Source organism: Hemiscyllium ocellatum, chromosome 14 (assembly GCF_020745735.1).
Source record: "Hemiscyllium ocellatum isolate sHemOce1 chromosome 14, sHemOce1.pat.X.cur, whole genome shotgun sequence".
Classification (NCBI taxonomy): domain Eukaryota; kingdom Metazoa; phylum Chordata; class Chondrichthyes; order Orectolobiformes; family Hemiscylliidae; genus Hemiscyllium; species Hemiscyllium ocellatum.
Window position 1 is genome coordinate 22769809 of NC_083414.1, and position 25967 is coordinate 22795775.

Genomic DNA, 25967 nt, shown 5'->3' on the forward strand with positions numbered 1-25967 from the left:
GGATGTGTGTCCATTGGTGAATCATTAGAGTTGACTGTTAGTTGAGCTTTCCTGTAAAGGGAAAATCGCCATAGTGCCAGAGGGCAGCTCTCACTGTTGGTGAGTTTAACCTGCCTCAGGCAAGGGACGAAGTTGAAAAGGTGGAACCTTCACCTATATCTATACGTAACATAAATTAATTCTAGATCTCCATTGACGAGAACCTACTAATATTTGTGAATCCTGTACTTGATGACTTTTGTCAAGAAGCCAGAAATGAAACGCATTTCACTGAAAATATTTGGCAACGTAGACTGTGACACAATATTTTTAGTCTTTCAGGTGCAACCTTTATCTTGACGAGCAAATAACTATAAGCATCGCATTGTGCCCACTTAGCATGGACAATCTTGGGAATGGCCATCAGCCTTCAAGCTGTCTGTTAATTCGCACAACATCTTGAGGTTTGGGTATACGTACCTTTCCTTCTCAGTTAAAATTTGAATTCATTATCTCTGAACATTAGCAGAGTGCCATGCTCATAACAAGTGCGGCATTTTAGATACAGCTCCCATCACCTCAGTATATCTGAAGTAAATACGCTGTGTAACGTTGCCTTTATGCAGAAATCTGGATTAGTGGTGCTGGAAAAGCACAGCAGTTCAGGCAGTACTGCTCCTCGGATACTGCCTGAACTACTGTGCTTTTCCAGTACCACTAATCCAGAATCTGGTTTCCAGCATCTGCAGTCATTGTTTTTACCTGCCCTTATACAGAAACGCATATATTTTGAAAATCCAATATTTGATAGTTTTGATACATGTGAAGTATAAAATTAAATATTTGTGACATCAAAATTGAAGAACCCAGCATGTCCTAGCTATGAATGAAGAATAGTTTGTAGTATGACTGAATGGAGATGTGAAATTGAAGTAATCTCTATTTCTGCTACTGAAACAATAAGTATAAAAAAGCATAAGTAAATTGAAATATTGAAAAGGTTCTGCCCTGCTACACTGTGCATCGATTACCAAGGACAGGCAGTGCCACAGACCTTTACCTGCAGAGCCCATGTTGTATGCTTCAGGAACACTGAATTCAAAAAGTCAAATATATCTCTTGCTATTGTGATTTCACCCAGTTGTCAAATGCTTCCAAAGTTATGCCCTTTTTTTAGCAACAGCCAGCAATGAGGTTTACAAGCATATATCATTTCATCCTTCAAAATAATTGGTGTCTATATAGTTTTTCTGTGTCAGAAAGAGATGCTGGAAAACTGTTATTTACACTGCATTGCACTGTTGCAATTCCCATCAGTTTCAGAACGCCATTTCCTTGTTGGTGTGTAATAATAGCAGTTGCCTCTTCCTAAATGATGCTCAATGATTACTGCAGTTAACCTTGCTGAAAATGCGAATACAGTGAACATTATATTATATCTATTTATAATTGAGTTGTTTAAATCAATTCCTCTGTTCCTGTTTGCACCGCGACTTATTATACTTTCTTTCTATTCTATACAACTGGTCACCTTTTTGTAAGGAGGGTAGGAAAGAAATTGCTGTGCATTCAGATGGTTGTGTTGTAATACAGATTGGTAAAATGGAGCTTTGAATTTAGATAGAAAGATGAGATTTTTTTCGTGGGTATTCTGTTCAATAGTGCCCTTAACAGGCTGATCCAAAAAATGTATTTGTAATTTAAATACCTACGAAGATGCATATCATATTTTATTGATTACTTAATTAAAATACCTGTATTAAATGCTTGTATCCATTGCTGTGATTTGAATAGAATTTAATGCCCCTTGGTGATGAGTTTGGAATCTGGCACCTTCCTGCCTCCAAACATTCTGGGCTACTTCTGAAGTTGTTTGCCATTGTGGTATTTTAATCAATACCAGCAGTGAATGAGTCACATAAAGTAAATTGTGGTCTCCCGTTCTTGTCCATCATTCAAATGCACTCCATGTCTGATTGGAAGGCACGCTAAGAACCAGCCCATCTTCAACTCCCAATCTCCCAATCCCTCCTAGCATAAGTCCCCCCTCAGTGAAAAGCTCCTCCTCAAGTCCTCACTTACCTGGTGTCTGGGCCCTTCATCAATCCATTTGGTGACAGCATTATCAGCAACCAATCGACTTCTGGTCTCAGTGAGGCGAGATGTCAACATGGAAGACCATTTCTCTGCACTTCTTCTCCATTGTATAATTTATTCCTAAATCTGCAGTGTCCATGAACATTAACTGAAAAAGCTGTACCTAGAGACTTCATAAATGGCAGCTTACACACTCTTCACTGTGTGTCAATAAAGCTAATTCTAATTTTAACTGCAGGTGATACTCCCGGGCAGTGAATGACAGATGGTCCATCATTTGCCTACAACTCTTGTAGGGCTAATTTTCGCCCCAAAGTCCTAAATCCTGAGGAAGGCCCAACAGTGACCGGCTAAGTCTCTAGTGGATGCTTAATTCTGGTGAACAGTACCCAACAGAAGAGACATGGGACTCCTGCCAATTCTTCAGTGATTGTCAAGAGCCCTGATGCCAACATTAATTTCTTCTTCTACAGAAGTCTTTTAGTTAAGGATGGATAATAAGTATTGGCCAGCCAGTGATGGTCACATCCTGCGAGTGAATAAAAAAAACTAAGGTTATTAAATTTTTTAAGTATGTACAAAAAATTGCACTGTATGCAGAATTATGGAACACCACATGCTGTATTTTAATAAGCTTTAAAGGTAATTTAAATTCTCATAACTTCTGGTTAAATCATGGTTTTCAGTTTATATATATTAGTTCCTATTATCTGTTAGTGTTTTATTATATGTTATTATTCCTAGTCATATTATCTGTAATTTTAAATAATCATTTACGTTCCTCCAGGTATAACTGCCCCTTTTTACATTAAACACTTTTTCAATCAGTTTATTTAAAATTTGGCTCTTTTCCCTCAAAGTTTTTAACACCACCTTAAAATCAAATATTATTTCGCAGTTGAAAGAATAGGTGCATGACCATTCACCAAACTGGTGACCATGCACATTATTTATCCTCCAAAAACAGTAAGAGGGTAAATGCAGGAAATGCAGAATCTTCTAGCCATGTACTTCTGTCACTATCGCTGTGTTCTGTTTTGATATCTTCAGCACGTTGAATGTTGACCTTAGGGTCAAACTTCATTGTTTGTTTTAGGCATTTCTACATGGAATCTGGTGACTTACACTTATATATTGCTGTTGACAGACTATCTTGGATACCAAGATTATAGCATTGCAGTGATTCAAAAAGACAACTCACCACTGTGATGTCAAGGACGACTAGTGACGAGCAATAAAAGCTGGCCCAGTCAGCAATGCCCACATCTCTTAAGTGAATAGATACTCTTGTTTGCAACCTTAGATAATGGGCTAAATAGTGGGTTGTGATCTTAATGCACAAAGCTCAGCCCTGTAGGTTTGCATGGCTTAAAATGGTGTTAAATGGACTAACTTGTCGTGTTTCCAAATTGTGATTGCAATAGCCCATGAAAGTTCGATGGATACAATTTTAATGTCGACATTGATTTTTTGGAACTGCATCAAGAAAGATGAATGGCATTTGGCTTTTAATAACGACCTTTTGCACCACAAGTTTGTTTGTAATTTGTAAATGTCGTTGCATTGTTCAAGGGCAGCAGGGAGAGGCCAGATAATTATAGACCAGTTAGTCTGACATCAATGATGGGGAAATTATTGGAAAGAGTTCTGAGGAGTGGATTAACCAACTTGGAAAGGCAGACATTGATCAGGATGATGGTATGAATTTGTTGGAGGGAGATCCTGTCTGACTAATTTTTGCAAAGTTGAACAAATGTATTAGTGTGGTTTATATGGATTTCAGTAAGACCTTTGACAAAGAAGGCTTGTCCAAAAGGTGAGAGCCAATGAAATTCAAGGCAAGTTGGCAAACAGGATCCAAAATTGGCTTGCAAATAAGAGGCAGATAGTGATGGTAGAGGGTTGTTTTTGTGATTGGAAGCCTGTGACCAGTGGTATATCACAGAGATTGGTGCATGGACACCTGTTTGTTATGTACATTAACAGCTTGGATCTGAATGTAGGTGATGTAAGTTTGCAGATGACATGAAAATTGGCGTTGTTGATTGTGAAGAAACTACAGTCTGATCTTAATCAGCTGGTAAATTGGGTAGAGCAATGGCAGATGGAATTTAATCCTGATAAGTGAGAAGTGAGCATTTTGGGAGGTCTAACAAGTAAATGATTTACTTAATGAATGATAGGTCCCAAGAGAGTTCTGAGGAGCAAAGGGACCTTGGTGTACAAGTTCATTGATCCCTGAAGGTATCAGTACAGGTGAATAGGGTGATGAAGCAGGCATATGGAATGCTTGACAACATTAGCTAAGGTGTAGAATATAGGAACAGAGAAATCTTGTTGTCGCTTTAAAAAACGTTGGTTAAGCCACTGGTGGAATGCTCAATTCTTGTTTCCATGTTATCGGAGGAATGTGATTGTATTAGAACGAGTGCAGAGGACATATACCTGAATGCTGCATGGAATGGAAAGTCTCAGTTATGAGGAGAGACTGGACAGGCTGGAACAGAGAAGACTGAGGAGAGGTCTGACTGAGAGTTATAAAATTGTGAGGCATAGATAGGGTATGTCATGAGATTCTTTTCCCCATGAAACATGGTTAAGACCAGAGGGCATAAGGTTAAAGTGAGGAGTAAGTGGATGAGAGAGGATCTGAGGAAAACAAAATTTACCCAAAGGGTGATAGAAACGTGAAATGTGCTGTCTGAGATGGTGGTGGAGGCAGGTATTCTCTCAACATTTAAGAAGCATCTGCATGAGCACTTAAAATTTCAGGGCACATGCAGGTAAATGGAATTAAGAATAGTTTGGTGTCTGTTGTTTGGCATAAACATGGTGGGCTAAAATACCTGTTTCTATGCTGTATGACTCTAAAGAAAAAATGTTGAAACATTTCCATATGGTTCAACTTAGGTTGTTATATTGGAAAAAAGTAATGAGATCTGCACTCTTAACAAAAAAACATGACCATGGCAACTATGCTAAAGATTGATGGATCGTCAGGTTATTAAAGTGGTAATACGTTACATGGTCCATTTAATTCCAGGTAAAATAGGGTTTTATGGACGAGAGCTGGAGAGTGTTTTAATGGAATCTGTGCTTCAAAGCTTGAATTTATTTTAAGATAAGGAAACTAAGAACAGAAACATAGCTATGCAGTTTCTAAGGATACAAAGACTTAAACTGCAATTAAGATTGGTTGAATCCATTTGAAAGGGGACAGAGACACACACTCAGATGATGATCTCAGTGGTATAGTACATGCAGGTTGAAAGAATATGAAGGCTAGATCCAGAAAAAGCAAGTATGTAATTGATATGGCTTCTTCTGTTATTTGAAGATAACATTGCAAGATTTATGTCATTCAGACACTTAAAGCATAATTGAGGACGTTCTGCAGAAATATTGCATTTTGAAGAAGTCTGACCATCTGCACCGTTGTCAGGCTAAATCCTAGAAGATGAGGAGCTGAAATTCTTTCTGAGGAAGACTGAGTTTTGAAAGATGTTGTCACTGAATTTAACACATGTATTGAATGGACATCCAAGCAAGCTTCTACAATCTGTCTTATTTGTATCTGCCATTAAAGTGTAATTTATAATTCATAATCAACTAAATTGCCTGCTAATATTTAACTTTTGACCCTGGCTTTTAGAGGATATGTAATTATCCTAATTGCAGTTAGTATTTGTTTTGTTTGAGACTTGTAATATTAAAACTTCTATTGCTTACACCATGAAAATGCATGGCTTCACTCTTTTTTTAGTAATTAGGAGGGATTTCAAATTTTTTCTTTAAACTGAGATCCAGGCTATGAGACCAGATTGGATTGAGTTTCACAAGGAGGCTGATTGACCATGGGATGCGTCCTCTTGTTCTGGGTTTCTGCTTCCCTGAAGCAACTTCGTTTTTGGCTGAGGAGACCAATGCTGGAGTGACAGACCCAGTTGCAGAGGTCACATCTGTATGTGGTTGTTGATCTGCTAGAACTGCTACACTCCATCCTTCGTGCCTGCTTGTCTGTTGCACTGTTCATCAGTTTCTTTTTTGCTGTTTTGAAGTGCTGGTTCAGGATGCTTCTCCATCTCATGCGGTCAACTGCAGGCCGTTCCCAGGACTCTGTCACAATATCAAGCACCTTCATGTCCCTCACACAGACATCCTTGTAGCGCAGTTGGGAATGCCCATTGGGTCTCTTCCTGGATGCATGCTCCCCATAAAGGATATCCTTTGGAGTGTGGCCATCCTCCATGTGGTGGACATGGCCCAGCTCGTGCAGATTCCGCTGCCTGAGCAGAGTGTACGTGTTGGGAAGACCAGCATAAGATATGACCGCTGCGTTGGACACTGTCTTGCCAGGATATGGAGGTCACTCCTTCAAGTGGAAGGTGGTTATTCTTCTCTCTTGTCTGGCATATGCAGACCATGTTTCACTGCCATACAGCAGTGTGGTTATGGCACAGGCATTGTAGACTGACATTTCTGTCTTCACTGTCAGTTTGGGATTTGTCCATACTCGAGTTGTGAGGCGAGCAAGAGTTGAGGCTGCTTTTCCGATCCTTTTGTTGATCTCCGTGTCCAACGAGAAGTTATCAGTGATGATAGAGCCAAAATAAGTAAATTGATGGATGATATTGAGTTCATAGTTGTCGATGTGTTGACTGACAGTGCCACTGTGATCTGTCACAGGACACTTGTCTCCTTCAGACTGATAGTCAGCCCGAAATCCTTGCAAGTGAAAGAGGCTGGCTATTGCAGAAAGTATAGAGGCATGGGATTGAGGGTGATTTAGCGGTTTGGATCAGGAATTGGCTAGGTAAAAGAACACAGAGTGGCAGTTGATAGGAAATGTTCATCCTGGAGTTCAGTTACTAATGGTGTACCGCAAGGATCTGTTTGGGGTCACTGCTGTTTGTCATTTTTATAAATGACCCGGATTATGGCATAGAAGGATGAGTGAGTAAATTTGCGGATGCCACCAAGGTCGGTGGAGTTGTGGATAGTGCTGAAGGATTTTGCAGGCTACGGAGGGACATAGATAAGCTGCAGAGCTGGGCTGAGAGGCAGCAAATAGAATTTAATATGGAAACATGTGAGGTGATTCACTTTGGAAGGAGCAACAGGAAAGTAGGGTACTGGGCTAATGGTAGTGTAGATGAGCAGAGAGCTCTCAGTGTCCATGTGTATAGATCGCTGAAAGATGCCACCCAGGTTGATAGAGTTGTTAAGAAGGCATGCGTTATGTTAGCCTTCATTGGTAGAGGGATTGAGTTTCAGAGCCACAAGGTCAGGTTGCAGTTGTACAAAACTCTGGTGCAGCCGCACTTGGAGTATTCCATACAGTTGTGGTCACCGCATTATAGGAAGGATGTGGAAGCTTCGGAGAAGGTTCAGAGGAGATTTACTAGGATGTTGCCTGTTTTGGATGGAAGGTCTTTTGAGGAAAGTCTGAGGGGCTTGAGGCTGTTTTCGGTAGAGAGAAGAAGGTTGAGAGGTGACTTAATTGAGACATGCAATTAGAGGGTTAGATAGGGGTGGATAGTAAGAGCCTTTTTCCTTGGATGGTGATGGTTGGCATGAGGGGACATAGCTTTAAATTGAGGGGTGATAGATATAGGACAGATGTCTGAGGTAGTCTCTTTACTCAGAGTAGTTGGGCGTGGAATTTACTGCCTACTATAGTAGTAGACTCACCAACTTTAACGGCATTTAAATGGTCATTGGATAAATGTGAGGATGAAAATGGAATTGTGTATGATTGATAGGCTTCAGATTGGTTCCACAGGTTGGCGCAACATTGCGGGTCGAAGGGCCTGTTCTGCACTGTAATGTTCTATGTAAGAATTCTGGTCTCAATCAAGAGCATGACAATAGCTAATTTCATTTTCTAACCAATACAAGGCCTGTGTGATTCACATTGCCCTGGAGATCTTAAAGAGTGAAGTCATTGTCATGTTGCAGGTTTTCACAGGATCAGCTATCAAGAATCTGCGAGGGAGAGAACATGGAAAAAGAGGCAGCAAGTTAAAACTTGGGTTCTGTTTGATAAGACCAAGTTTGTGAGGGTTTAATCAGAGCTAAACTATTCACCTCCCTTCACTTTTCCTCTCAGTGTGAAAGTCAGTTCGGTGAGAAGTTTATTCAGTTGGAAGAGAGATAAAGGAGCTGTGAATAAATTTGGACTGGTTCCAGAGAGTGAAGTGTTCACCGAAGAGACAAATGAAGTACATCTATGGTGGAAGGTTTTGATAATTGAACCAAAGAAAAGATTCCTCATTTAACTTTTGGAGAGTATAAGTTGACAACTGAAATAGTGTTTATTCAAAGGTGGTTTTGTTACAGTGGAACGTGTAAAATTTGAAATTTTGTCATTTGATTCATTCACTAGACACTTATTTTTTTTTAAAAGAAGTTATTGGTCTCAATGGGGGTCCTGACAAGGAAGAAATTCTGTATGCATGCAAGAGCCACATTACTCGTATAGATTTATTATGTGTACAGAAAGAAATTTACAGTTTTCAAATTGTCACTAAATTAGTATAATGGACCAAGACAATATTATGACATTGGTTTGTTCCATAGTACATTTTGAGCTTATACTGTCAATCATGTTTAGCAAGTGAAGCAAGTAGTTTACCCAAAAATGACTCTCAAATATTGAGTTATCCTGGAATATGTTCATGAATTTCCAGCTGACATCTCAACTGATATACTTACCTTTCAGACTTGTGCATTACAGGTAAGTACAGCATAGGGAATGACATAATTGCTGGTCAATTTGAGGTGGTTCACCACAAAATTTGAGATCTTGTTTCACAAATGAGTTGTCATTTTTGTTTTGCTCCTCAATGTAACTCTTCTGGATATAATGTCTCACGTTTCTCCATTTCAAAACAAATCATTTCTGCAACATTTTAGCATCAATTTGGAATTGAGATTCAACATGAGTAATTGAATTGTCATGGTTGGAAATAATACTTGGCAAAATTCTTTATATTTTGGGATAATTTTGGTTTTGGGAGATGAGAAAGTCATGTATAATCTGAAAATAATGCTACTGAGATTACAGGGGAGCAGATTCCCCCCCTCTAAGCCACTACCACCAAAGGAAAGTTGGCAGTAAGCCACCAGACTTGAAAGAAATCCATGCTGCAGCCAAAACACCATGCACGGCAGGTTTCATTGCCTAACTTTGGGACTTCAACCCTTCACTGAGGAGAGGGTCCTGCCCTCATGATCGACTGACCAATCTAATTCTGCTCTGACTCTTGCATATGAGAAGATAGCACCCCCTCCCCTTTCCACCACTTATGAACCTCTTTAAAAAGTGACCTGTTAGCTACCCATATCAATCATATTTTGGCTTAGACAGTATTATCAAGATCAATAGAACATTATCATTATTTTTTTAAATTGTTGCCACGCTGCCAACTTCAACATCCTCACACCCTCTGTTATGGAGATGAGCTCAGAGCTGAGTGGGAAGGTGGTGTGCTAACCTATATTATGTGCGTATCTGCTGAAAATATATCCACTGGAGCATGTACGATCCAATTTAACTTCAGTTATGTCAAATACTGGGTTTTTTTTTAAGTTGTTTACAAATGAATTAATATATTGTGGATGTAATTAATAATAGACTACATGTTGAAAAGCCACTGATCTTCTACACTAGTGTGTGTTGCAGAAATGAAAAGAAAGCAGTTCTCCTGAAAACTGCCATTTTTCAAGTGAAGTCTGACTGTGTTTATCTCTTCCAGAACTAACAAATGGGACTGACCTGATGACTCTGAATGGAAAGACTCTGCATGTGACATCTGGAGTTACACCAGCAGAAACTGTTATGCAGACAGATACCCTGCTTTTCCAGTATGTCAACTTACAGCTGGTGAATGCCAAGCCTCAAGGTATGCGATTAGGCAACACAGTTGTTTTATTTAAAATTGCTTGAAAAACTTCACTTCTACTATAATGAGAATTTCTTCAACACCGCATTTACTGCTGCATGTTAACTTGTACATTGGTTTCCAGTATGACAAAACGATCACAGCTGTGTGCCAGGATGCTGCAGTATGAGCATGTGCAGCATGTCCTTGCTTTGTTTAAGATTTTAGTAAGTTTTCAGTATTTAATGTGTGCATATATACTCCCATATGAGGCACAGTTTGCAGATGATACAAAAACATTATGAACTTGACTGGGAAAGCTTTGAACCTTGAAAGGACGTTGGTGTTGCTGATATGTCTGGACAGGTGGATGAAGAAGTGGAGACCATGAAATGATTCACCTTAGTAGAGAGAAAGGAGAGACAATATTAAAATAAAGGGCAAATTCTGAAAGGAACACAGGAGCAGAGAAACCTAGCTGTAAGATTTCACTAGAATGGGTTGAGAGGAGATTCACTAGATGTTGCCGACTGGAGCATTTCAGCTATGAAGAGAGCCTCGATTGGCTGGGTTTACCTTCCTTGGAATAGAGAAGTCAGGGACCCTAATTGAGATGTACAAAATAATGTGAGGAAATCTGGGATAGATATGAAAAAATCTTGTCCCCTTAATAAAGGGGTCAATAACCAGGGTTTAGATCTCCAGAAAAAGGCATGAGATTCAGAAGGGATTTAATCAGCTTTTTTCTCCCAGAGGGTGGTGATTATCTGACATTCTCTACCTGAAAGGTTGGTAGAAACAGGAGTAATCACAATATTTAAAAAGATTTAGATAGTCACTTGAAACGCATAGCATACAGGGCTTTGGGCCATGTGCTGGAAAATGGTACTCGAGTATATAGATGCTTGATGACTGGAGCAAACATGATGGGCCTCTTTCTGTGCTGTATGACTCTGACTGTACATTGGAGTATGGGCATGACAGTTTGAAAAAGTGGTCATTGAAGGAACCTTCAGGAAGGATATGGGGAAATTTTGTAAAGGTGCAGAAAATATTCATGAGATTGGTTCCAAGGTTAAGGAGTTAAATTGGAGAATTAAGACTGAATTCCTGAAAAGAAGGCTGAGAGTGGATTTTATAAATGTATCTAAAATCATGAGAGGTTGAGACAGAATAGAAAGGGAGAAGCTGTTCCCACTCATGAAAGGATAGAGAACGAGATGGCATAAAGTGATTGGAAACAGGAGTGAAAGTGATAGAGGAAAGATGTTTTAATGCTGCATGTGTTTAAGGTCTGGAATGCAGTACCTGCTAGTGTGATGGATGATGGGTGAGCAGAAACACTCCGAAGCATTGATCATCAAACAGCCAATGCAAACATGATGAACCAAATAGCTGCTCCTGCACTGTGACAATTCTGAGAATCTGTAAAAGACATATCTCACTTGTTATAAGTTTTGAAAATTTACTTGCATCTGCATAACATCACTTGACTCCACATTAGCTCATCTACTGGAACCCTCATCCATGCCTTTGTTATCTCTGAATTTCCCTATTCCAGACCATCATCCCATCATTAACCTTCATAAACTCAAACTTATCCAAACCTCTACTGCTTTTGTCCTAACTCACTCACAGTCCCACTCACTTATCATCCCTGTACCTGATGATCAAACTGGCTCATGCTTAAGGATTATTCACTTTTGAAATTTTCATCATTTTTAAATCTTCCCCATGAGCTTGCCCCTCTCTATAGTCTTCTCTAACCCTAAGTCCCTCTGAGATATCTGCATTTCTCCAATTATGGCTTCCTGTACATTCCCCACTTTAATCCACTGAAGACTGCACCATTAGCTTTCCAGCCTCAACGTTCTGGAGTCTGTTCTAACTTCTCTGCTCATCTCCTCTTAAGATGCTCCAACCTGTTTTTCTAAACTTTTGATCATATCTTTTAATGTCCTTTGATGTGGTTTGACATCAAATTTTGTTTGATATTTCTGTGAAGGAGCTTGGATTCTTTTGAAAAGTACTCTACAAATGTAGTTCGTTACGATTTTGAAAACTTAGCAAAGTATAAGTAAGGCTAATGTGGTAGATATAATTTCTGTGGATTTGTACAAAGCCTTCAGTTGGCTATGACATAATAGATTTGTGATTACAGTCAGAACATTTGGAGTTAGTGGACTAGAATGAGTAACAGGCTGTCTGCAAAATTGGAAACTGAGAGTAGGGGTTAAAAGATATTTATTTAGATTGCCAAATGTTGGAATGTGGTATTTCAGAAGAAGGAATGCAGGAATCATTATTGTTTATGACTTACATAAATTATTTGGACTTGGAATTGGAAGTATAATTTCAAAGTTGCAGGTGACATTGAATTAGAGAATTCATTTAGTGGAGGAGTACTGTGACAAACTGTAAGATATTTGGCAAATGAACTTCAGGATAAGTATGCCATACATTTCATATAAGAATAAACGTTCCGAATCGGGTGTCTAAACCCAATGGACAAATAACAGGATTAGAATGTACACAGCTTTTAAAAAATAACAACATAGGTTGTAAAGACCAATGAATTTTAAAGTGATCACTGGAGCTTGTTTGTAAAAAAACAAAGTGAAATTGAAAGGCCAAAAAAATTATGCTGGTTGCATATATAGAATTTTGGTTTTATTGCAGAGTCTCCGATAGTTGACCACATCAGCCATTGACATTCTCTTACCAAGCCCGTCTCTGACAGCTGATCTCACTACCCACCGGCGATTCCACACTATGCAATGTGATCACATGACTACTATTTCCAGAAGCTGTATGGCTTCTGAGAAAATGCATGCTCTTTCCAGGCTTTACTAGCTTGTTGCATCGTGTTTCAGGTTGGTACAGATGGACTATGATTGCTGGGTGAAGTAAGCTTTGTGGTGACAATGCAAACAAATGAAAGCAAATATACTAGAAACTGATATGCAAAGCCAGTATATTTCAGTACTACAAATATAGAGAGCTACTTAGCCCATCATGTCCATCTGGATTTCTGCAAGAGAGTCTTCCATTCCTCTGCATTCTCTGTAGATCTGCACTTTTTGTCCTTCAGCTGCTAATCCAATAGGTCTGTTCAGAACAAAGAAAGCAACAAAGCACTCCACATCTTGTGTCTCCATATGATAGATAATAGGGGAGGTTGTGGCCTAGTGGTATTATTGCTGGATTGTTAACCCAGAGATTCAGCTTCAAACAGTGCTGCAACGGATTAAAATTCCACCAAAAATAATGCGGAATTAAGAATCTCATGATGACCATGAATCAATTTATCGCTTGTTGGAAAAACCCATTTGGTCCTCTGATCTGCCCTACCCAGCAATGCCCTCATCCCATGACTGAATTAAAAAAAAGAAAATAAATCAGTGGGGCGTTGATAATATCCTTATCTCTGGACTGTGTAGGCCTGGGATCAAGTCCCACCTGCTCCAGAGGTGTGGGGTAGCATCTCTGAGCAGGTTAAGTAGGCAAGAAAAAAGATAAAGCAATACAGTCTAGGCCAGGAGGTCTGAATCAAGTTTTACTTGTTTGCAGGGGTGAGTAGCAAAGTTTAAACAGGTTGATTAGAAAATAGAATAAAGCAGATACAGAAGGGTCTGTGGCACAGTGGTACTTTCCTTACCTTTGGGCTTTTGAGGCCTGGGTTCAAGTCACACCTGCTTCAGAGGTGTGTAATTGCAAAACTGAACAGGCAGAATTAAAAAAACGAGCTGACATACAATGACACAGTGGTAGAGATATGGACTATGTTTCAGTTCCACCTATTCTAGAGCATCTTTAAGCAATTTGATTAGAAAATCTTCAAAAAGGCAGACCCAGAGATGGATCTGCAACATTGTCTGTCCCTGGCTGGGACTTGCAGTGTACACCATGAGTAGTAGCTCTATTTTGTTGTTTAACAATAAACAATGTTATTTTCTAGTCAGGTTGTCTGAATTATTACAGAAAAGATTGAGCAGGCTGATACTATTTTTTTCAAGTTGAAAAGTAAAATCTGAGTATGACCTAATTGAAGGTTTCAAGATTACAAAGGATGAATAATTTCTCCGGCTGCTGTAAGTGAATGCATATGCAGAATCTGCTGTGTTATATCATGCGTTTTTCGAAATCAAGTGCAAACTTTAGGAATAATCTATTGATGCTCAGTAACACTTGCTGGAAGAGTAATTTATTCATAGTTTTTAGGAAAAATAAGTAGGTTAAGAAAATATCTAAGAATGCCTGGAGGAATATGTTCAGTATGATGAAGTCTCTAATGGAGCTCTAGATATAGATGTAGTTACTAATGAAGGGCTGTTGTTTCACATTAAATGTCTGTGGGAAGAGAATAATGTCTGGATCTAAGCTAAATTCTGTTACTCTGAAATGATATATAATTCTGAGATGAGTTTTGTCGTTGAAGTGCCAAATTTTGTGTCAAATACGAAGCTTTGTTTGTGGACTTGGTACAATAATTAGTCTAGATTTTGGTTTGTGGTATCTGAACTATAATTCATATTGCAACCACTATACAGGGCTGAATCTTATGTTTCTTAGCTATGGCCAAGTTGCATGAGTGTTCTGGAGGGTTTTCACCACAAAGCACAATGAATTCTCTTGAATCTTACTAAACTCGTTGCATCAACCTGCTTCTAGGATGTCTCATTTGATTTCCACCCACTCTACCATATGCTGTTCCCAGAACAATTCGCCACTCACTGGACATCTGAGAGATTGGCATTCCTTGCCATCAGCTGTAGCCTCCATCTTCCCCTTCCTGTGAAGGTGAGCAACATGCTACCAAAAGTAAGGCCTGCCTCTCTCTCTAAAATGTAGCTAAATTGGAAACAGAACAGTCATTATCTAGTATATTTTGCAGCTGAGATCTGAACACACTTTCCCATATCGTGAGACATGCTGCAACTGGATAACAAGATGCATTTCCCCTTAATCCATCCACATTCAGGCTCAGCACTTGTAGTAACTTGAAAAGGTTGCAGCGGCCCTGGCTGATATTTTTGCATTATCGTTTGCTAAGGGTGAGGTCATGGAAGACCGGAGGATAGCAAATGCCATGCTTTTATTCAAGAAGAGCTGCAAAGAAAAATCTAGAAGCTATGGGTCAGTAATCCTAACATCTGTGATAGGCAAGTTATTTGAGAAGATTCTGAGAAATAAGATATCCATGCGTTTGGAAAGGTAAGGCTTGATCATGCCTCACAACTTTGATAGAATTCTTTGATGAAGTGCCCAGGAAAGTTGATGAGGGCAGGGCGGTAGACGTAGTCTATATGGATTTCAGTAAGATCTTTGATAAGGTCCTACGTCGTTGGCTGCTCTGGAAGGTTAAATTGCATGGAATCCAGGGGGAGCTGGAAGATTGGATACACATTTGGCTTGATGGTAAGAAGTAGAGGTTAATAGTAGAAGGATGCTTGTTGGACTGGAGACCTATGACTGGTAGAGTGCTTGACGGATCAATGCTGGACCCATTACTGTTCGTTATGTATGTCAGTGATTTGGATGAGAATGTACAGGGCGTGATTAGAGAGTTTGCAGGTGACACTAAAATAGGGATATCATGTATTGTGAGGAAGGCTATTAGAAATTGCAATCGGACCTTGTTCAGCTAGGGATGTGGGCTGAGAAATGGCAAATGGAGTTTAATATCAATAAATGATATCTTGCATTTTGGAAAGTCAAATCAAGGTAAGAGTTTCACGGTGAATGATAGGGCCTTATGGAGTACAGTGGAACCAGAAGGACCTGGGAATTCAGGTGCATGGTTCTCTGAAAGTGGAGTCGCAGTTGACAGGACATTGAAGAAGGCTTTTGGCACACTGGCCTTCATCAGTCAGGGCATTGAGTATTAAAGTTGGGAAATTATGTTACAGTTGTACAGGATGTTGGTGAGGCCACACTTGGAGTATTGTGTTCAGTTTTGGTCACCTTGCTATCGGAAGGATGTTATTAGATTAGAAAGAGTGCAGAAGAAATTTACAAGTCCGTTGGTAGGACTCACGGTCTGAGTTATAGGGAGTGGTTGGACAATCTAGGACCTTTTTCTTCAGAGCATAGGAGACTGAGGGAGGATCTTATAAAAGTATATCAGATCATGAGAAGCATAGATAACATGAATGTACTCAGCCTTTTTCCCAAGAGTTGGAGAATAAAGGACTAGTGGGCATTAGTTTAAGGTTAGAAGAGAAAGAATAACAGGGAACCTGAGTAGCAAATTTTTTACACAGAGGGTGGTACATATGTGAAATGAGCTGCCAGTGGAAATTGGTTGAGGTGGGTACATTAACAACATTTAAAGGCATTAGGACAAATACATGGATAGAAAAGATTTGGAAGGATGTGGGCCAAGTGCAGGGAAATGGGGTTCACGTGGATGGACTAGTTTGATCGAATTGCCTGTCTCTGTGCTGTAGGACCCTATGCTGAGTGACCTATCCACAGGGGAGTGACTGCAGCATGGCAACACATTATCTCCCATCAAATGTTCCTTTTCACTGCATTCAGTACAGACCATCACAGCACTTATTTGATAATGAGGAAGTGGCTATATGGCTCAGGCAGGACCCTTGGAAGTTTGGTTTCCCATCAGGCAGCATTGGCCATTTGTAATATCATTACTGCTCACTTCAGCATCACTGAGTGTTCAATTTACAAGCACCAAAAGCATTTGATAATTTGCCTGTTAGCAGCATCTGACCCCTTAAGCACACTCACTCTGTATGCACATCAAATAGGTGATGAAGTGATTGCAGATTAAATATAGCAGTGTTCTGTACATGACTGCTTCGTGTATTTGTTGCTGCAATGTCATTAGTGTCGAGCAAGCGTGAACCCACACTTTGGACTGACAAACTGACACTTAGTCCACCCAGTCAGGGCATTGTTCCAGTCAATTTGTGGGTGGCACGGTAGCACAGTGGTTAGCACTGCTGCCTCATAGCACCAGAGACCCGGGTTCAATTACCGACTCAGGCAACTGACTGTGTGGAGTTTGCACATTCTCCCCGTGTCTGCGTGAGTTTCCTCCGGGTGCTCCGGTTTCCTCCCACAGTCCAAAAATGTGCAGGTCAGATGAATTGGCCAAGTGTTAAGTAAAGGGGTAAATGTTGGGGAATGGGTAGGTTGCTCTTCGGTGGGTCAGTGTGGACTTGTTGGGCCGAAGGGCCTGTTTCCACCTGTAAGTAATCTAATCTAATCTAATCAATTTCTCGTAGTTCTTCACATCTAGAGAATGGAAAGTGCGGTTCGGAATTCACCTTATCGTGGACAGTCAGCACCGTTCCCTGCTTAGTCACCACAACCACATTGCCCCCACCATTGGCACCCCCCAAAAGTCTCCATGTCTCTTTTTATCTCTCAATACTCTGCCACATGGGGGCAAACCACATTGAGCTTTGCAAACAACTGTCCTTCCTGGCCCTGTATCCTGGTATGACATCTTCATGATACCCATGTGCTCCTGTATGCTTCCCACCCCCCCCCCCCCCAAATAGTTTACCATGCTCTTTTATACAGTCCCCACCCCATTAACTTTGAAGTACTTTCCATCCCTGTCCTTACCCCAGAGCTCTACAAATTCCCTGCTTCCCCTTCCCTAGTTTTGTTGTTTACTATCACTTCAGACAGCGATTTTCCCCCTTCTGGTCCTACAGCACACCCCAACCCCTCCTTAACAATCAATGGCTGGGCGCCCAGGACTATATTCAACCCAAACCTTTGGCTGACTTTGTTGGGTAGAACTTGGACATGACATGACTTTGATCATTGCATGGGCAAGTTGAGCCGAAGGGCCTGTTTCCATGCTGTAGACCTCTGTTCTTGCAGCTTCCCAACTGAAGATACTGGATTCTCCTGACTGCTGATGCACACCTTACAGGACTGACTGCTACCCACTCTCTGGGCCATAATCAGACAGTTCCCCTGACTTTGAGCATCCCAAGCAGATGACTAACTGTGGTGCAACCCTGGACTGTATATGGACTGTGTCCATGACTGCTATTTCCAGGACTCCCTGACTGAGAGTGGCCCCCTCTTGACTGGATCAATATCTGTCATGGCCATTTGTTGTGTTCGCAGTTGGCACCTGCTGTAAGTACTAATTAGATTTGATTAGATTAGATTACCTACAGTGTGGAAACAGACCCTTCGGCCCAACAAGTCCACACCGACCCGCCGAAGCGCAACCCATCCATACCCCTAAATTTACCCCTTACCTAACACTACGGGCAATTTAGCATGGCCAATTCACCTGACCCGCACATCTTTGGACTGTGGGAGGAAACCGGAGCACCCAGAGGAAACCCACACAGACACGGGGAGAACGTGCAAACTCCACACAGTCAGTCGCCTGAGGCAGGAATTAAACCCAGGTCTCTGGCGCTGTGAGGCAGCAGTGCTAACCACTGTGCCGCCGTGGGTGTGTTTGGAACATGGAGCTGCTCTGTTTTAGGATAAAATATTTCTATACATGTGCTTTCACTTCAATTTTAATAAGATCAAGGCTCTTGGGAATTGGTTATTTAACTTGGAGATAGTGATGATATTTTCCATTTAGTTTTCATTTGTGTATTTGATAGTTCTATTGTGCAAAAGAAAATGAGTTCATACAATCATTTGATAGAAATCCCAGAATAATGACACAGATGGAGATTATCCAGTTGATCAAGGCTGTATTGACTCTCTCCAGGAGCAGTTTAGGTAGTCCCACTTCGCTAGGCTTTCCCCTCAGCCCTACATTTTGTTTTCTCTCTTTATGGATCCATTTATCTTTCACACTTCATGATTATGCATGTCTCCTCCAAACTGTCTGGCAGTATATTATATACTGGATCAGTGGTGCTGGAAGAGCACAGCAGTTCAGGCAGCATCCAACGAGCAGCGAAATCGACGTTTCGGGCAAAAGCCCTTCATGAAGGGCCTTTGCCCGAAACGTCGATTTTGCTACTCGTTGGATGCTGCCTGAACTGCTGTGCTCTTCCAGCACCACTGATCCAGAATCTGGCTTCCAGCATCTGCAGTCATTGTTTTTACCTAGTATATTATATACCCTAGTATAAAAGAATGTTTTCTCCTCATGCCACCTTTAATTCCTTTGCCAACTAACTGAAACTTATGTTCAAATAAAGGGAAAATATTGCTGGAAATATGAAATAAAGACAAAGCTGGAGAAACGCAGGTCTGCCAGTTCTGAAGGAGGGTCTTGTTAAACTCGAAACGTGAATTCTGTTTCTCTCTCCACAGACTCTGCTAGACTTGCTAATGTTCTCTGGTTCTTGATCTTTCTGCCAATAGGAATAACTTATCTACTTTATTTAGACTCCTCATGATTTTGAATACGTTTAACAAATCTCCTCTCTCCCTTCTCTTGAAAGAAGGTCAACCCAGAATTCTGCAATTTATCCACATAATCAAAGTCCTTTGTCCCTGGAATCATTCTTGTAAATCCTTCCTGTAATTTGTTTCTGTAAGGTTATCCATTTAAAGATTTGTCATATGAAGTTTTATGGAACAGTGAAGTATTGCAACAAGTGACCCTTTGTAATATTTTTCATAATGTTGAAATGATTTATTATGTGGCATAAACCTTAAAGTGCATTATATGAATTGATTTTAAAATGTTACTTTGCATTCAAAATGAATTGGATGTGAAACAGCTGAATGGACTGTTTATAGTGTGTGTGATGATTTAAATTAAAAGAAAGTACTTTATCGCATTACTGAATTTGCAAACCAAAAGACTGTTATTCAAGCTGAATTTCTTTGCATCATTCTGAATTTGCAGCATCAGGCAAATACAATTGGCATCAACAGTCAGTTGTCTTAGTGTCATAACAATATTTAAGCAAAGTACCGTTCACTTATAAACAAAGAATGTTTTAATTTCAGCTATTGAATTTGCTGCACAGAGATTGGATATTGTATTATGTCACATCCAGATAGCAATTCTTAATGACTGATTCTGCCATGAATTTTAAGGTGCAGTCCAATCCTGTGTCATATATTCAATATTATATACAGCACGTTTGTTTTCCATGGATAATTGTCTAACAAAACGAGAAATGGCAACCTGAAATAAAAATGTGGGAGAAACTCAGTAGGTCTTGCACAATCATAGAGGAACAATGTCATCGTTTCGAGTCCAGTGTGACTCTTATTTGAAACAGACAGGTAATCTTGCCTGATAGGAACCAGGGCTAAATCTATCACTTCTGTTGAATTCCTAGGTGAGATTGGCATCTATTACATCTTTCAAGGAAACTGTAATTTTGTGTGAATAAAGTTACATTTCATTTATTAGACCTTAGCTTGCAGCGAATATCTATACTCCATATTCATACAATGCCTGCTGATGTGCAATTAAATTTTCAAATAAATATTCTGTCTAATTTCATGTAAGTTTTCATAATTTTATTTATTTTTATTCATTCATGCATGTGATGTAGCTTGGCCAGCATATATTGCTAAACCCTACTTTATAGAGAATTTAGTTTTAGTTTTATTAATTTCAAAGTGAAAGTGGTGTGAGGTGGAATACTCAATTTCATCATTGAGAAAGAAATTCGAATTCAGTTCCTTTGGTGCACTTTGCATGGCAAAAGCATCTACTTGCCATTGAATCAGCACTTTTTAATTAACATATAAATATTGTTCCACTTTACATTGATATTTGTGAGAGTCCACTTGAGTACAAGACAAAAAGTTGAAATTTAACCTTAACTTTTGGTTGTAATCTTCCCCGCCACTCAAATTGTTGAGTTTAAGTATAGGAATGATTGATATTTGGTAATGAACTGACAGACATGAATAGAAATGAATAGTTTTGATGGTGTAAACCATGAGAAAAAATCCAAGATCTTTGAATGTTAGGACATCTGATCAATTGAAATTGTTTCATGAACTGACTTCCTAAAATATTTGAACAGTAATAAACTTGCAATTTTAATTTTTTTGGATCCAGAACTTCATGTGGGAATCATAGATATCAAGAATTTGGACACAGTGATCAGCATTCCTGATTTGAATCCTATGCAGTTTCCTAAATGTCTTGTGTGCATGCATTCCTGCTTATAAGTTTTGCAATGAGCGTTCTTAACTTTAGAATTGAACTCATAGTACCTGATCACATAGTCTGCTTCCCTTTTGTATAGTCTTTGGTAAAAACACCTATGTTGCTGAAAACATTAGGCTACAGTAGATCTATATCTGGAGCTCTGACAATTAGTAATTAGAAAAGTCGTTTGAGCTTCTTCGTAATTAATGTATTCGGTAATAAGTTGTAGAATGTTTTTTGCGTACTGGAACAGTTCTCAAGTATTCAGTTCTTAAAATACTGTGATGTTGAAAATTTAAATAAAAACAAAATGCCAGAGAAACTTGGTATCTCTGATAGCATTTGTGAGAGAGTAAGACAGAGTTAACATTTGAAACTGATTTAAACTTGAAACATTTACTGTTCTGTTCTTTCCAAAGAAGTTGCCAGACCTGAATTTCTCCAGCTTTTAATTTCTAGATCTCAAGTATTCAAGTATCTCAAGTATTGTGAATTGGCCATGCTAAATTGCCCGTAGTGTTAGGTAAGGGGCAAATGTAGGGGTATGGGTGGGTTGCGCTTCGGCGGGTCAGTGTGGACTTGTTGGGCCGAAGGGCCTGTTTCCACACTGTAAGTAATCTAATCTAATCTTTTCCCAATGAGAGACTAATCTGTAGATCCACCTGTCCAGACTACTGAACTGCTGTAGATCGCATAATAGTAGTCAGGTCCTATGCTACAAATTATCTTAAATCATGTCACAGTATTCTTTACATCTTCTGTTGCAGTTTAATAAGCTAATTGTAAATTATTGTTTAAGTTTTCATTTCTGGACATCTTAATGTATGTATATATTTTTAAAACAGGGACCTGGAAATTAGTAAAGACTTCATTTGAATTCCATTTTATTGATTACTTTCAAAGATTCTGATTGCATTTGTGCCACTTCATGAGATCACTGGTTTGTAACTCGCCAGGTGATGCCTGTCAGCCATTCAATCTATTAGTGGTTAACTGTATGCTAATTTATTGTTAGGGTGGGGTAAGGAGGAGTTGTGACAGAGTTACTGATATTTATACCAGAATGTTGCCACTCTTCATAATCTTTTGTGAGAGACCTGTTTCTTTCATTTTGCTCTGGCCAACTTTTGTAAGCTAGCATGAAATAAATAAATAAATCATGTTATTAATCCTAGATCACCTGTTTCAACTGTTTGTATTGTTATCTATGAAAACATATGATGTAGAAATTGACTTAAGAGTAACCTTCTGTTCTGGAAACTATGGAATGTCTCACCTTTATGTTAGATGCTATAGCGTTCACTTGTTTAATATACAGTTCGTGTGGCTATCATCATTCTGGCAGTGTTGAAGTGTACAATATATTTGGACAATTGCTCACCATTCCCAAATATGCCATATTTTAAAACTATTGTGACTATGAAACAGTCTTTGTTTTGGTGTTGAACACCTTTATACAGTTTGGAGTATATACTGATTGTCAAAGTGAACTTGCTATAGTCTATATCTTATTGTGATCCTTTGAGTTACACTACCCAAAAGGTGGTCTCTTATACCAACTTTTCCATAGGTCAGTGCAATAGTATAATTCAGACTATTTGGCCCATTAAGCCATACTTCACCATTCAGCAACACCTTGGCTAAGCTAGTTGTAACTAAGCTGGTAACTTTCCTGCTTGCTTGTCCTTCATAACCAATTATTCTCTTGACAATCAAAAACCTGTCAAACTTAATTTTGAATATTTTCAACAGCTCAGTTTCAACTAATCTCTGGGATAGACAATTGCCAAGTTTAATGACTTTTTGAAATAAGCAGTGTCCCTTCATAACTGTCTTGAAAAGTATCCTCTTTGTTTTCAAACTGTCCATGAGGTCTAGATCCTCCCATGAGAAAAACATATTTGCAGGATTTACCCTGTCAAACCACCTCAGAATATTGTGTATTTCAATAAGCTTAACTCCCATTTTTCTAAACTCTGATGGTTAAAGGCCTAATTTTCTCAAACTTTGTTCATAAGACAACGCCTTAATTGCAGGAATCAGCTTAGTAAGCTTTCTCTGAACTGTTCCTATGTAAGGAGACCTGATGGTCCCACCAGTGTGATCTCACCTACTCCCTTTGCAGGTGTTACAAGACTTTCCTACTTTTGTCCCCTACTCCTATGTCATGCTACATTACTGTCTTTTGCATGTGGTTCACATTTTTAATTTTAATGGGACTGAAGTTGAGAGGAGTTACAGACTTTGACAGTTAAATTGCATTCCTGTGAGGTATATCTCATGTAGCTTTCCTCAATTAACTGAGTGGAACTAAACTCTGATGCCATTATCTGGTTTCCATAACTGGCTTTTCATTTTTCAAACACTATGTTGTTAGGTCCTTTTTAAATACTGTTATAATGAAGCAGAGATCACTTAACTGTGGAAACCTTACCAAGGATGTTTTGCTAATTGCCTTTACAGAGAAGTTATAAGACTATGTTAGATGCCAAAACATTTGCCTTCAATGGAACATCATCATATATTTTCAGTCTATTAATGGTGAATGAAATTAAAAGCAAGAGGACTGTATTAAATACAAAATGTTAAATGTATTGCACTCCCAAAGAGCCTGATTTAAATCAGAATCTGTTTGGGGTTTTGAAACATATCAATTTGGTATCAATCAATTCCTTGTTTGTAAAATAATTCATTACTCTTTCCCCCAAGAGATAATGTATTATAGAGCATTATCAGCAATTTTGTTATCGAGGTTTCAAGTATTGAAATAACTTTCATCTCTAACATGTTACATGGGTTGACAAATCGCTTCTTTAATTTGAGTCAGATCCAATAAGATAATTTGTTTATGAAAGCACTTGAACTGTTCCTAAAACAAAAAGACTGTGAGAAAAATGTAGTCTTTTGTTTGACCTGCTGGCATTGTTATCTCTCAACGTATTCTGTCTCCTTTTCAACTTCTTTGATCTGGGTTTGGTCACATTTGTACCCCCCCCCAAAAAAAGGTATTTGTCAGAACTCACTGGACTTGAAACATGACCTCTGTGTTTCTCTCCACAGATGCTGCCAGACCTGCTGGCTTTTTCTAGCATTTACTATTTTTGATCCAGAAAGTAAAGGCCCAATTTAGTCAGCCTCCTGTTACTGGACAGAACTGTCAGTCTGGGAATCAGTGTAGTGGACTTTTGCCTCCCATCCAACTTTATCATTTTATACAAAATGGAGACCAAAATTCTGCTCAGCACTCTACATGTGGTTTGACCAAAGCCTTGTACAATTTTAACATCAACTATTTTTCTTTTCCCCTGTGCTCCAGTCCCCTTGTAATAAAGTAATAAAATGTGGCACTTGCCTTCCTGATCACTCACCCTACCTGCATGCTAGGTTTGAGTTCCATATGGGGTGCAAACAAGTCTGTCTGAACATCAACATTTAGATGTTTCATGAATTTCAAATATTCTGCTATTCTGTTCTTACTACAGAAATGAATAACTTCACACTGCCCCATATTGTGTTCCATCTGCCACCTCTCTGCCCACTCACTTACTCTGTTTATAATGTCTTTTCAGCCTCTTTCTGTGTTCCTCACAGCTTAATTTCATACTTAACTATATATTGTTAGCAAAATTAAATGCATCACTCTGTTGATTCAAATTATAAATATAGATTGCAAATAGCTGAGACCCCAGCACTGTTTCTCGTGGTATTCTACTAGTTACAGCCTACTTAGTTAACATTGTCCCTTTGTCATTACTCTTTGCTTTTTGTCTCTTAACCTTCCCACAAGCCATGTCACTAATTTGACCCAACTCCATGAATCTTGTCATTGCATATTAATATATCACATTTTTGAATGCCTTTTGTAACTTCAAGTAAACTGCATTCATTGGGTCCCTTTTATCTACCCTCCTGGTTACATCCTCAAACAAATCCAATAACTTTGTCATCCAAATTTTCCTTTCATAAAGCCAATCTTATCATCCTATGATTTTCTAAGTGTATTTTTAATGTCTAAAGTCAGAATTTCAATTCTCTTTCCAAAACAATCAAATTATTCTGTGGTCCAAGTTGTGGATGATCTGCTTCACTGGATACCTGAACAAAAAATGCAAATTAATAAATGAAAATTTGCATTATAACTAAAGCAGGATCAATTTAGACACAATACAACATGCAGTCCTACTGATTTGTTGGGTTTAAGGTTGTTTTATGCCAGTCTGTCTTTAAGAGATGTATGAGTTATAATTTAGCAACTACAAAAAATAGCTACAGACTGAAAATTGCTGGTGTTCTCACTCACTTTACTTGCATGTTTTGTTCTTGTATTATAGAATGCCTCAAAGGTACAGTTGGAGCTCTTTTGCTGGAAAACCCAGCTGGTCAGAATGGGCTGACGTATGCTGATCTTTATCATGAGGCAGCCAAAGTATTTGGCCTCAGAAGCAAGAAACTAAGATTGTGCCTAGGTGAAACCAAAGCAGAAGGTATGTCTTGATGATATAAGCACTGGCTAGGAGAGCTAAGGAGCAACTTAATTTTGAGATTTCAGTGCTCTAGAAGTATAGAGACCTTTTAAATTGTGACAATTGGTTTTGGCCATGTATATCTCAAATTTAGTATCTACAGCTCCAGTTCTCCTTTTGAATATACCTCTGGTGTGTGTTCCAAATATACATTCTTCTCCCTTTCCCACGAAGGACCATTTTTGGGTTTGTGATGCGTGTTGAGTATTGGAAGATTAAATTCGAGTGCATTAAATGTTTTACCACATTTTTCTTTTATATGTGTTGTATATTTCCACCTCTGCTAGCTGTTTGCTTTGGTAACCTTTCTTTAGACACTATAAGTAACTATCAATGGTACTTGCATGCTGAGTTCTTGTGGAGCCCTCATTTGTAAATCAACCCTACTACACTGAACTT

General features: G+C 39.1%; 1 protein-coding gene across 1 annotated transcript in view; it reads left to right on the forward strand.

Moving 5' to 3' along the window:
- iars1 (isoleucyl-tRNA synthetase 1) overlaps window positions 1–25967 on the forward strand; it is a 190122-nt gene that overhangs the window by 159275 nt on the left and 4880 nt on the right. The window contains exons 32-33 of the mRNA XM_060835504.1: window positions 9834–9980; window positions 25377–25529. Of these exons, the coding sequence (XP_060691487.1) occupies window positions 9834–9980; window positions 25377–25529 (300 nt within the window). The remainder of the gene's footprint in view (window positions 1–9833; window positions 9981–25376; window positions 25530–25967) is intronic.